This window comes from Gopherus flavomarginatus, chromosome 1 (genome assembly GCF_025201925.1).
Source record: "Gopherus flavomarginatus isolate rGopFla2 chromosome 1, rGopFla2.mat.asm, whole genome shotgun sequence".
In the NCBI taxonomy this organism is placed as follows: Eukaryota; Metazoa; Chordata; order Testudines; family Testudinidae; genus Gopherus; species Gopherus flavomarginatus.
In genome coordinates this window covers 226,883,158-226,897,410 of record NC_066617.1, presented here as the reverse complement: position 1 = coordinate 226,897,410, position 14,253 = coordinate 226,883,158, and the positions used below count along the sequence as shown (strand labels likewise).

The 14,253-nt window shown below is 45.3% G+C and overlaps 1 protein-coding gene across 4 annotated transcripts in view; it reads left to right on the top strand.

The window, feature by feature from the left end:
- CNKSR2 (connector enhancer of kinase suppressor of Ras 2) overlaps positions 1-14,253 on the top strand; it is a 368,568-nt gene that overhangs the window by 146,072 nt on the left and 208,243 nt on the right. For all 4 annotated transcript variants that reach the window (XM_050936490.1, XM_050936489.1, XM_050936488.1 and 1 more), the window contains exon 5: positions 2,072-2,113. In XM_050936490.1, coding sequence (XP_050792447.1) covers positions 2,072-2,113 — 42 coding nt within the window. The remainder of the gene's footprint in view (positions 1-2,071; positions 2,114-14,253) is intronic.

Genomic DNA, 14,253 nt, shown 5'->3' with positions numbered 1-14,253 from the left:
TTTAAAAATACAATTTTTTTTTCTGGTTTGAGCATATTGTGGATGTGCTAGTTGTCTCTCATGCAGAATTGCCAATACCAGAAGCACGGCTTCTCAATGACTACCTAGATACAAAGTTTCTGATTGATTCATTTTGGGCTGAAATGGAAGAAGGGGCAACAGCAGACAAACTTTGTAACCCAAAGCCCACATAAATCCGTTATTTTATACATTATTTAGTTTTCTCTTTTGTATGTTTTTAAATGGTTTAACAAGTGGAATCAGAGCAAATTATTGTGTAATTTAGCACTTCTATTTAAAATATCTATAGATATTTCATCATAAATGACATATGATTTACCCACAATTTAATAGTTTTTCCTCTGGGCTATTAAAATATTTGCTACATAGTCATTCATGTTTTAGTTAAGTGAAGAAAAAAATATTTTAATTATTATGGTTTAAGTACGCTCATTTTGAACCGTTTTATTTGTTTTCAGTATTATTATGTAATTCATGCACATAAAGAAAAATAGCCTTTTCTCCAGAGTAGATAACTGATTAGGCTGTGTTCCCTTCAAGTTGACTACTTGATTTGTAGTAGTTTAGTTTGTAATATGAATAGTTTACTGTCTGCTCAACAACACTAGGATTTTTAAATGTTGATAAAATGTTTAGCAGTTTCTTATTGCTATTTTTGCAAAATGATTCCTGCAAAACATAAATATATCCAAATTGAAAATGTTTCTTGCCCTCTCACGTTTAAAGGTGAAACGTGTCTTTTGCAGATAAGAATGCAGATGCTTCATTGATGTTTGCGTATAATTTTGTTAGATTTTCATTTGGCTAGATTATTAGCAATGCCTTGCCAATACAAATAGCCACTATTAGGAAAGCGCTCCCAGCTTAACCTGCAGTTCTACACTGGGGCTGGTTCATGTGAAAATTAAGAACAGGTTAGTTTTTGTTTGTTGGTTTGTTTATTTTTTTCACGATTAGCACCAGAAACATTTCAAGGTTTAGAATTGCCCACTCTAGTATATCTGCCAAAAATTGATCTTGTACTCTCTGTGCTATTGCTATTGGAGAAACATTTAAGAAATGTAAGACTTAAAATATAAGCAGCATTTTTTTGAATTATTATTTGTATTACAGTAGAGACTAAAGGCTCCATCTGAAACTGGAGTAATGCTTTCAACAGCTTACATTTTATTTCATATGCACAAAAATATTCCTCCTTTTTGCTTCTCATTTCCCTGTATTTCCTAGTCTCTGTATCCACCAGGATTTCTGTCCCTAATCCAACCTCCGAATCCTCTATCCTCTACCTTTCCGTGTGTCCTCATTTTTTTTCTTAGCAAAATGATCATGTGAACAACCCCTAGTGCGCTCTGTGTGTGTAACAGTCTAGCTCACTTTTCTTCTTCATTGTCCATCCTCCATGTCTCCAAGTCCATGGGTGATGAGTCAATTCACCTTTTCTCTTTTTCTCTAAACTTTTCCCCCTCTCTCTGATTCAACTCAATGTATTGTGGATAATTCAACTTCCTCTCTCCATTTCCTTGGTCAGATGGGAATGGGAGGGACAATTGCTTTCTGCACCAGGGAAATGTTTTAGCCTCTCACACCTAGTTTAAACTGAGTGAAATGCTTGCTAGGCTACATTTTGGTTTTTGGTGAGTGAGAGATGTTTCTGTGATACAAAGGAAATTAGATTTTATTAAGGGAGAGTAAGGATAAAATGAGAAAGGGGGAGGAAAGAGAGATGGGTGAGGAGAAAGAGACACCAGCCAACGATGACTGTAGTAGGGCGTGGCACAAAACGATATTAGGGAGAGGGGAATAAAATCCATCTTGTGGGATTTCAACAAAAATAAGATGGAGAACCGGAGGTATAGGTCTTTGCTACTCAGGATTTCCTTCTTATTCTGCTATCTCGATTTGGATTACATAAATCCTTTCACCGTAGTTAGGACACTGAAATGGTGTTTTGTCTATAAATTTTTCAGTATGATTAACCCTAAAAAAAGCAATTTTCAAGGGGATGTTTTACTTAGTGACTTAATGTCCCTCATCTACTTTCTCTTTTCAGGATTGTACAGTATATGAAACAGAGAATAAAATTCTTCATGTGGTAAGTAATCCTTGGATTTCTATAAACACACATCTTCACTGTGTAACACCTATGACTTTATCTTTTCTTTTCCTTGCAGTAGTGTCTGTGGTGAGGGTGAACTAATTTGGGCATGTTGCATCATTTTTAATAACCAGCAACATGGGGAATCATTAGCAAATAGAGATATGCCTGAAGCAGGATGCTGGATCTGAATACCCCTCAATTTTAGAGAAGCTTGCATCTCAATTCAAACTCTGATTTGGGCCCATCTCTGCTCATAGGCAACAGATATTAAAATGTGGTTATGGTCACAGAAATGGCTATGTAAAAATAACATTTGACTCAACAAATCTGCTCTCTAGGCATACACAGTAACATCTGTTTACTTCAATGAAAAAGTTTAAAGTTTATACTACTTTTTACTGCTGTTACCACTGCAGACCCAATAAAACTATGGGAGAATGAACTTCCTCCTCCTCGCTCATGTATCATTAGCACAAATGCTTCCTAAGTTCCACTTGCATAATCTTTATTGCTGTTCATAATACGTCTGACTTTCAAAATGCAGTTTGTGTTTGAAGGGCTGCTCGATAGAGGGGTGAGGAGACAAAAGTGTGAGCAAAGTTTTTCTGGAAATTATTGAGGCAATGAACATGGAGCCCTAGTGCAAGATATTTAATTGCTTGTCAGACTGTGACTGTATTTTGGTAGGCATTGAGTTAATACTGACCATGTTTCTAAAGTCAGCCACAAATAGTGCTGTTCCTGAGAGCAAGTAATTAATTGGTTTCACTTACAATGTACTTTTTATTTCACTGGTCAGATAGATTTTGATACCTATTCTTTATGCTACTCAAGTAAATTATCTTCATTTCTACTTCATTGGATATGAAGCTTTACAAAAGATTTTCTATAAATATTTTTTTAATACTCCCAAATCAAATGCCTAGCAAACTCAATTCTTTAGGCTGCTGACACTTTTGATTTTACAATAACTGCAGAACAAAAAGGTCTTGAGTTCTTCAGTTGCACTGACTTTTTTCCCCTATGGGGCAAAAAATATTAGCATTTGTAGTAAGCCTGACTTTATCATCTTTGACTGACTGCTCTCTACAAGCATTTAAATAATGAAGTTTTTAATGGTGCAGCTTTGGCAAAAAGTTGAAATGCTGAATGCTGGAAGTGTTCTTCTTCGAATGCTTGTACATGTCCATTCCAATGTAGGTGTGTGCTTGCCCCAAGCACAGTTGCTGGATTATTTTTCCTTAGTGATATCTGTCGGATACCTCTGGTGTCACACACTCGTTGCACCAGTATGAAGGGCCCTGCCGACCCCGTGCCCCTTCAGTTCCTTCTTACCGCCTGTGACAGTTGCTGGAACTTCCCTCATTGCTCAGGCAATTTCTCCTACTGGTTTTTCTTCTCTTTCTCACGAATGAATAGTAGTTTTAGTAGTTAGTGAGTTTTGGAAGCCTCTGCCCTTGGTTAGAGAGGCTTGTCCACTCCCTGGTGCCAGGCTATGTCTCAGTCACCAGGCTTCAAGCCCTGCGCTCAGGGCTGGTTCAAGGAAGTTTCGCGCCCTAGGCGAAACTTCCACCTTGCACCCCCCACCCAGCTAACCCCGCCCCCCCATGGCAGCTAACTCAGCCCCCCACCCGGGGAGCCCTCCCACAGCAGATACCCCCCCCAAACCGTGACAGCTAACCCCTCTCCCTCCCTTCCCCCCACGGCAACTAACCGACTCCCCCGGTCTCCCCTCGGCAGCTAACCCCGCCTGGGGAGACTCCTCCGCCCCCGCCATAGCAGCTAACCCTGCCTGAGGAGACTTCCCCCCTCTCGCCGCCCCCCGCCCCAGCAGCTAACCCTTCCTGGGGAGACTTCCGCCGCCCCCCCCCCCCCCCGCCATTGCAGCTAACCCTGCCTGGGGAGACCTCCCCCCGCGGAAGCTAACCTTGCCTGGGTAGCCCGTCCCAGCTCACCTTGGCTCTGCCTCTTCCACTGAGCATGCCAGCGCTGCTCTAATTCTCCACCATGCCCAGGCTTGCGGCGCTGATTGGAGGAGACTTAGAGCTGGGCTGTGTGCTCAGCAGAGGAGGCAGAGTGGAGGTGAGCTGGGGCGGGGAGCTGTTCCCCTGTGCGCGCCCTCCCCCGTTACTGCAGGTAGCCCTCTCCGCGTGCCCCCCCCCAGCTCACCTCCACTCCACCTCCTCACCTGAGGGGACTTTTAGGCGCCCTCAACCACTAGGCGCCCTAGGCAGCCGCCTAGTTTGCCTAAATGGTTGCACTGGCCCTTCCTGCGCTTCCTGCAGCAAGTCGATGCCCTTGAGCAACCCGCACTCAAGCTGTCTCAGGTGCGTAGGGGAAGCTCACTGGAAAGACAGTTGCCAGATCTGCAGGGACTTCAGACCCCGCACCAGGAAAGACTGGGAGGCGAGGTTGAAGGTCTTCCTCTGGGAGGCAGCCCTAAGACCAGCATCGGAGCCAGGTTCAGACTCAGCACCAAACACTTCAGCTTTGGTGTGGAGTGCTCCTCCCGCTAGTTGAGAGTCCTGGCGCTGATCCTCCTAAGAAGAAACACTGTAAGCACCAGGAGAAGAGTCGTTCCCCAGTGTCAAAAGGAAGCAGGCAAGGGGTTCTGGATAAAGCGAGATCCGTGTCGGGCTGCTCTCCCTCTCCTGCACTACAGCAGCCACCTTCGCCTGCCTCGGTATGCCTGTAGGCTCCGCTAACTCCGGCATGGGAAGTGCCATCCTCCAGCTGACAGCGTACCAGTCAGTTTGCAGTACTGTCAACCCCAGAGGCATTTGTGGCTGCTTGAGACTTACTCACTCTCCCAGTCCCGGGGTCCCTGGAGATTCAGGACTCGGCACCGCCAGTACCTATGAGCAGCAGAGAGGTGTTCGCCAGCTTACCGGCCACCCCTTATGGTAGCCTTAGCTTGGACCTCTTCATGGCACTGTTTGTTGGCACCGAGAGAGTTGGCACCGCCTTGGTCTTCCCCACTGCAGCTCGTCTTCATCATTGGAGTCTGAAGAGGGATCCTACTCTCACCACCATCAGGATGGCCAGCACTGCTCCCTGCTCTGTTCCTACCTTGCTGTTGCCTCTGAACACTTGGCCTCTGGGACTGTGGGGACCAGCACCCATGCAATGGCCTTTTTGGAACCTAGGGGGGTTTCCCGTGGGCCAGGGTGCTGTTTAGAGGTGTTCATATTCTGTGGCCTTGGAAAGTATGACAGGCCTACTAATAGAAATCCACCGTTATTCCTGTACAAAGGATAGAATTAATAGAGGTGGTTCTCAACTGTGTCTGGGTAGAACCTTTCTTTTAGAGGATTGTTTTCAGTCAGTCTCGAACATAAGTTCCCTTTAGACACATCTGGCCACCACAGTCTGGATATGCTTGAGCCTTCTGGGCCACATGGCATCATGCGCATATGCAGTGCAACACATAAGGCTATGTGTCAGACCTATCCAGGCCTGGCTGGCCACAGTATATTCACTTTGCAACACCACCAGGTCCTTGATTCACTGACTGATGGTTGAACCAAAGCACCATTTGTGCAGGAGTACCTTTTTCGAGGCCCCAGCCGTTGGTGTCCTTTGTCTCTGATGCCTAGGCATTGGGTTGGGGAGCCAGGCCCCTCAGGACTCCAGGTCTGGGGTCAATATCAGGGAACTCAGGGTGGTCCACCCCACATTATGGACAAGACCTTTCAGTTCTCATCGACAATACAACCGCCATTTATTATATCAGCAGGCAGGGCAGAGTGCGTTCTTCCCCCTTATGTCAGGAGGCAGTCTGGCTGTGGGAGTTCTGCACTCAATTTATCTAGAAACATCTTACCTGCCAGGAACACAGAACCAACTCACGAATCATCTCAACAGGTCCTTCTCCACTTACCACAAGTGGTCGCTTCAACTGGACATTGCAAGGGACATCTTCCAAAGGTGGGGGACTCCCTTATAGACCTGATTGCTACCCATAGCAACAGAAAATGCCATCAGTTTTGCTTCCTGCAGGGCCGCAGCCTGGGCTCTCCTATGTACACCTTCCTGTTAGCATGGACAACCCACCTGTATTATGCCTTTCTCCCCAGTCAATTGATACACAAGGGTCTGCTGAAGATCAAGGAGGACTGATCATGGGTCATCCTCATAGCCTTGGCATGGCCCAGACAGCACTGGTTCACCACTCTGTCAAGCCTTTCAATAGAGATCCCAATCCAGTAGAGGTCCCAGTCCAGCAGCAGGTCCATAGAATTTAAATAGGCAGTAGAAAACCCTCCACCAGGGTGACTTATCTGGCAAAGTGGAAATGATTCTCCATCTGGTCTTTCCAGTGCAGCGTTCCTCTCGCACAGTCCTCGTTGCAACTTATTTTAGAGTACCTTCTGCTCTTGAAACAGCAATCAAAGTCCACCTGGCAGCCATTTCAGCTTTGCATCATAAGATTGCAAAAGATCAGTCTTTTTGCAGTTTTCTCAAAGGCCTGGAGTGAGTGTACCTTCAGGTAAAGGAGCTGATCGCTCCTGGTGCCTAAACCTCATCCTGTCAAAGCTTACAGGCACACCCTTCAAGCCTCTAGCAACATGCTTACTGTTGTACCGCTTCTGGAAAGCGGCCTTCTTAGTGGCCATTGCTTCGGCCAGGAGGGTTTGGAGAGCGACCCTTCTCATCAAAATCCACATATACAATCTTCTTCAAAGATAAAGTGCAGCTGCACTTGCATCCAAAGTTCTTTCCGAAAGTAGTCTCACAATTCCACTGCAGCCAACTAATTTTTCTACCAATATCCTGCCCTAAGCTGCATGCAAATAGGGAGGAACAGCGCCTACACTCCTTGGATGTTAGACGGGCCTTGGCATTTTATATTCAAAGGCCCAAAACCATTCCACAGATCACCTCAGCTATTTATAATGATAGCAGAGAGATGGAGAGTCCCTTTATTCTCTGCCCTGAGGATCCCATCTTGGATTATATTATGTATCCTTGTTACAAACTCATGAGAGTTGTTCCTCTGGGTAACCTGACTGCTCATTCCACAAGATTATGAGCATCTTTGGCTGCTTTCTTAGTGCAAGTTCCTGTTAAAGATACCCGCAGGGCAGCAACCTGGTTCTGGGTACACAAATTCTCAGCGCTCTATGGTGCACAAATTCTCAGCGCAACAGGCCAGAGACAATGCCAGCTTTGGCTGTGCAGTCTTCCAGTCAGTTTGTATTTGAACTCCAAGCCCACCTCCTGTGCAGCTGCTTGTGAGTCGTCTACATTGGAATGGACATGTGCAAGCACTCAAAGATGAAAAACCTGTTAGTAACCTTTCTGTAACTCTTGTTCTTTGAGCTGTGTTGCACATGTCCATTCCAAGACCTGCCCTCCATCCCCTCTTATTGGAGTCAGTTGGTAAGAATAAACTGAAGGGGCGCGGGGTGTCATAAACAGATAGCTAAGGGTTAATGTCTCTTTCACCTGAAGCACCTGACCAGAGGACCAATCAGGAAACCGGATTTTTTCAACTTTGGGTGGAGGGAATTGAGTGTCTAAGGTCTTTGTTTTCTGGCTGCCTGCTTTCTCTGAGCTTTGGAGAAGTAGTTTCTATTTTCTAGTCTTCTGTTTCCAAGTGTAAGGACAAAGAGATCAGATAGTAAGTTATATGGTTTCTTTTCTTTGGTATTTGCATGAATATAAGTGCTGGAGTGCTTTGATTTGTATTCTTTTTGAATAAGGCTGTTTATTCAATATTCTTTTAAGCAATTGACCCTGTGTTGTATCATCTTAATACAGAGAGAACATTTGTACTTATTTTTCTTTCTTTTTATATAAAGCTTTCTTTTAAGACCTGTTGGAGTTTTTCTTTACTTCAGGGAAATTGAGTCTGTACTCACCAGGGAATTGGTGGGAGGAAGAAATCAAGGGGAGATTTGTGTGTTGGATTGCTAGCCTGACTTTGCATTCCCTCTGGGGGAATAGGAAAGTACTTTTTGTTTCCAGGATTGGGAACAGAGAGGGAGATTCACTCTGTTTGGATTCACAGAGCTTGTGTCTGTGTATCTCTCCAGGAGCACCTGGAGGGGGGAAGGGAAAAAGGATTATTTCCCTTTGTTGTGAGACTCAAGGGATTTGGGTCTTGGGGTCCCCAGGGAAGGTTTTTCAGAGGGACCAGAGTGCCCCAAAACACTCTAATTTTTTGGGTGGTGGCAGCAGGTACCAGGTCCAAGCTGGTAACTAAGCTTGAAGGTTTTCATGCTAACCCCCATATTTTGGACGCTAAGGTCCAAATCTGGGACTAAGGTTATTACATGAGTGGCAGCTGGTGGGAGATAGACAGAACCCAGAAGCCAGTAGAAATATTATATTTTTCTTTTCTCTGCTAAGGGCTTTTTAGCAGAGAGAAACAGTTTGGTTTTAAAAGGGAACCAGAGAGAAATTTTTTTTTTCTGCTCTCTCTGGCAGTTTGTGGCTTGCATGTTAAGCAGAAGTCGTTAAGGACTATTAACAGTCTTTTGTCACACAATAGCACTCCCATTGAGAGTCGTACCAGCACTTATAGGCATGCAAATAAAGTGGTTTTTCTGGTTTCCCTTCATTGAACATTAGCTAGAGAGAGAAAAGGAAAATTAGCTAAAGGCACTGTTGCTAGGCAGACTTCAGGAGGCAACAGAGAACCTGCAGTTCAGAAGATAAACACCGGAGGGCACCCCAACACCAGAAAACAGGAATCATGACTTCTAAGGCAAAAATTGAAGCCGAAGAACAAATCAAAGAAGCTGAACACAGGCGACAGATGGAGATGAAAGAAAGAGAAGAACAAATCAAACAGGCAGCACACAAAAGAAAACTAGAAGAAGAAGAGTTCGCCCACCGAAGGAAACAAGAAGAAGAAGAGTTGGCCCACCGCCGAGAAATGGAAAAGCAACAAAAAGAGAATGAAGAGAAGGAAAAACAGAGAAAACATGAACTTGAGTTGGCAAAAGCTGGGCTGCCTGTGCCAGCCAACCCTAACAACCCAGCGCCAAATATTGCTCCACAGCACAGGAAATTTCCCACCTACAAGGCAGGTGATGACACCGAGGCCTTCTTGGAAAATTTTGAAAGAGCCTGTCTTGGGTACAAGATCCCCGAAGACCAGTACATGGTAGAATTGAGGTCACAGCTCAGTGGACCTTTAGCAGAGGTGGCAGCTGAAATGCCTAAGCACCAAATGAATGACTATAAACTTTTTCTAACCAAGGCCAGATACAGGATGGGGATAACCCCAGATCATGCCCGTCGGCGCTTCAGAACCCAAAAGTGGAAACCAGAGGTGTCATTTCCCAAACACGCCTACTACATTGCAAAAAACTATGAGGCCTGGCTAACAGGAAACAACATTCAAACCTTGGAAGAACTGAACCTCCTCATACAAATGGAGCAGTTCTTGGATGGTGTTCCTGAAGACATCACGCTGTACATACAAGATGGAAACCCCAAGAATATCGCTGAGGCGGGGGAGATTGGAGCCAAATGGATGGAACTGGCAGAAAGCAAGAAAGCTACTGTCAAGGGGAACGATTACCCCAGGGGGCACACAGACCATAAACCCTACAACCGAGGACAGCCAAAGACCCCACATACCACCCAAGTAAAGCCACAGATACCCTACCCTTCAACCTCACCAGTCTCCAGTAACTCACCTCGGCCCAGTGACCCATCAGATGGAAGCATCATGGGAAGGGCCATTCACGGTCCAAGAGCGCCTGGGAGCTGTAAACTACCTCATAGCATTTCCCAATTCCTCACTAAAGCCTAAAGTGTACCATGTTAATTCTCTCAAGCCTTTCTATTCCAGAGACTTACAGGTTTGTCAGTTTACAGTCCAGGAAGATGATGCTGAGTGGCCTGACGGTGTCTACTACGACGGGAAAAAAGACGGTGGCGTGGAAGAGGTGAACCTCTCAACCACCCTGGAACGTCTGCAGCGGCAACAAATCAAGGAGCTGTGCACTAGCTTCGCCCCATTGTTCTCAGCCACCCCAGGACGGACTGAACGGGCATACCACTCCATTGATACAGGTAATGCTCACCCAATCAGAACCCCACCCTACCGAGTGTCTCCTCATGCCCAAGCTGCTATAGAACGGGAGATCCAGAACATGCTACAGATGGGTATAATCCGTTCATCTACCAGTGCATGGGCATCTCCAGTGGTTCTGGTACCCAAACCAGATGGGGAAATACGCTTTTGCGTGGACTACCGTAAGCTCAATGCTGTAACTCGTCCGGACAACTATCCAATGCCACGTACCGATGAGCTATTGGAAAAGTTGGGACGTGCCCAGTTCATCTCTACAATAGACTTAACCAAGGGGTACTGGCAAGTACCGCTAGATGAACCTGCCAAGGAGAGGTCAGCATTCGTCACCCATGCGGGGGTGTATGAATTCAATGTCCTTCCTTTCGGCCTTCGAAATGCACCCGCCACCTTCCAGAGGCTGGTAGATGGTCTACTAGCTGGACTGGGAGAATTTGCAGTTGCCTACCTCGATAATGTGGCCATTTTTTCAGACTCCTGGCCCGAACACCTACTACACCTGGAAAAGGTCTTTGAGCGCATCAGGCAGGCAGGACTAACTGTTAAGGCCAAAAAGTGTCAAATAGGCCAAAACAGAGTGACTTACCTGGGGCACCAGGTGGGTCGAGGAACCATAAACCCCCTACAGGCCAAGGTGGATGCTATCCAAAAGTGGCCTGTCCCAAAGTCAAAGAAGCAGGTCCAATCCTTCTTAGGCTTGGCCGGATACTACAGGCGATTTGTACCACACTACAGCCAAATCGCTGCCCCACTGACCGACCTGACCAAAAAGACCCAGCCAAATGCAGTTAAGTGGACTGATGAGTGTCAAAAGGCCTTTACCCAACTTAAGGCAACGCTCATGTCTGACCCTGTGCTCAGGGCCCCGGATTTTGACAAGCCATTCCTAGTAACCACGGATGCATCTGAGCGTGGTATAGGAGCAGTGCTCATGCAGGAAGCAACAGATCACAACTTCCATCCTGTCGTGTTTCTCAGCAAGAAACTGTCTGAGAGGGAAAGTCACTGGTCAGTCAGTGAAAAGGAATGCTATGCCATTGTGTACGCCCTGGAAAAGCTACGCCCATATGTTTGGGGACGGCGGTTCCAACTACAAACTGACCATGCTGCACTAAAGTGGCTTCATACTGCCAAGGGGAACAACAAGAAACTTCTTCGTTGGAGTTTAGCTCTCCAAGATTTTGATTTTGAAATTCAACACATCACAGGAGCTTCTAATAAAGTTGCTGATGCACTCTCCCGTGAGAGTTTCCCAGAATTCAGCAGTTAAAAAGTGTTCTTAAAATGTAGAAGTCTGTTAGTTATATACTTAGGAGTATATGTAAAGGTGTATGTGTTGTATTAATCTGTTTATTTTCAAGTTCTAAAAGGAAATCGCCGCCAGTGAGCTTCCCCACTGTCTGCAATTTGGGGGGCGTGTCATAAACAGATAGCTAAGGGTTAATGTCTCTTTCACCTGAAGCACCTGACCAGAGGACCAATCAGGAAACCGGATTTTTTCAACTTTGGGTGGAGGGAATTGAGTGTCTAAGGTCTTTGTTTTCTGGCTGCCTGCTTTCTCTGAGCTTTGGAGAAGTAGTTTCTATTTTCTAGTCTTCTGTTTCCAAGTGTAAGGACAAAGAGATCAGATAGTAAGTTATATGGTTTCTTTTCTTTGGTATTTGCATGAATATAAGTGCTGGAGTGCTTTGATTTGTATTCTTTTTGAATAAGGCTGTTTATTCAATATTCTTTTAAGCAATTGACCCTGTGTTGTATCATCTTAATACAGAGAGAACATTTGTACTTATTTTTCTTTCTTTTTATATAAAGCTTTCTTTTAAGACCTGTTGGAGTTTTTCTTTACTTCAGGGAAATTGAGTCTGTACTCACCAGGGAATTGGTGGGAGGAAGAAATCAAGGGGAGATTTGTGTGTTGGATTGCTAGCCTAACTTTGCATTCCCTCTGGGGGAATAGGAAAGTACTTTTTGTTTCCAGGATTGGGAACAGAGAGGGAGATTCACTCTGTTTGGATTCACAGAGCTTGTGTCTGTGTATCTCTCCAGGAGCACCTGGAGGGGGGAAGGGAAAAAGGATTATTTCCCTTTGTTGTGAGACTCAAGGGATTTGGGTCTTGGGGTCCCCAGGGAAGGTTTTTCAGAGGGACCAGAGTGCCCCAAAACACTCTAATTTTTTGGGTGGTGGCAGCAGGTACCAGGTCCAAGCTGGTAACTAAGCTTGAAGGTTTTCATGCTAACCCCCATATTTTGGACGCTAAGGTCCAAATCTGGGACTAAGGTTATTACACGGGGCCAGTAGGTCCCTTTATACCAGCACTATGTGTGCGTGGCACCAGACTGCACTGGAGCCGACCCAACAGATACCACTAAGGGAAAAAATTCTGGCAGCTGTGCTTGGGGCATGGACACCTACATTGGAATGGATGTGTGCAACACATTTTGCAGAACAACAGTTAGAGAAAAGTTAGTAACTATTTTTTCTTACACACACGGAGATTATACACTGTATTTGTGTGTATGTATATAAATAAAAATAAGAAAATATATTGAGCTTACCAGTGGTCAGAAACAAAGGGTGAAAAGTGAGGTAGCAATATTTACAGGTGCTTCAGCATTATTTAGTATAGTCCAGACTAGAAGATTGTGGAAAAACTTCAGAGGAATTTAACAAAGCTAGGTGAATAGGCAAATTGGATACAATTGAATTGTTAACAAATACTTTTCAATGTGCATTTCCATGCATAATTTGAACTCATACATACATCTGGGTTTTACCCAACTGTAACCACTCAGGAAAAAGACCTAGATGTCATTGTGGACAATTTAATCAAATTCCCTGCTCACTGCTCATTAGGGGTTGAAAAAGCAAACAGTGTTAGAATGTACAAAGGATGGTATAGAAATAAAATGAATAGTATAATGCCATTATTCAAATCTATGTTACGCCCTCACCTGGAACATGAAGTTCAGTTGTGGTCACCCTTTCTCAAAAGAAAAATGTAGCAGAAATATTATATAACATTTATATTGCAGCAGTGCTTAGAGAGATCAACCGAGTCAGAGTCACATTGTACTAAGGCAGGCGTCGGCAACCTCGGGCATGCGGCTTGCCAGGAAAAGCACCCTAGCGGGCCAGGCCAGTTTGTTTACCTGCTGTGTCAGCAGGTTTGGTGGACAGTGGCTCCCACTGGCCACGGTTCGCTGTCCCAGGCAAACGGGAGCTACAGGAAGCGGCACGGGTCAAGGGGTGTGCTGTCCGCGGCTTCCTGCCACCCCTATTGGCCTGGGACGGCGAACTGCGGCCACGGGGAGCCGCCATCTGCCGAACCTGCCGATGCGGCAGGTAAACAAACTGGCCCTGCCTGGCAGGGTGCTTACCCTGGTGAGCCACATGCCAGAGGTTGCCGATCCCTGCACTAAGGCCTTGTGTAAATATAGTAAATGGCAGTACCTGTTCCAAAGAACTTGCCGACTAAAAGACAAGATGAAGCAGGTCAAGCAGGGAGGTGGGGATCACAGTGTAACAAATATAACCTATGCAAAGCACAAGGTAACAAATATAACCTATGCAAAGCGTCCTATCAGTGTGTTTGGTTCTCATCCCATCAGTAACAGGGATCACAAGTTGCCAACTACCTACCTGTTATCAGATGGCAATTTTCTGTATGCTTTCTGGTGAATTTGAAGAGACAGATGAAGGCATCTGTGGATTTTCCTTAGAAGATATCACCACATATGAAGGATGGCATAGGGAAAAGAGTGAAGGTACATGTGGAAGAAGCAGACAAGCAGGTGATTGAAACGGGCATAGCAGGTAAAACCAGACTGGAAGCTGGCTTTGTAATAAAATAATAGAAAACACAGGTAGGGCAGGGCTCAACTTTGGAGGGGTTTGATGGTTGGCATGAGAAATTTGTTCTTGGTGAAATGGAAGAAGGGAAAGCCAATGGAGGGAGTTTGAGAGAGGGATGAGGAAGATTATTTTAGCAGCAGCACTTTGAATAGATTTGAGTGAGGCAGAGTTGCAGGCGTTGAGGCCTTAAAGGTGGAGATTGAAGTAATGAAGGAATGAGATGTTCAGAGA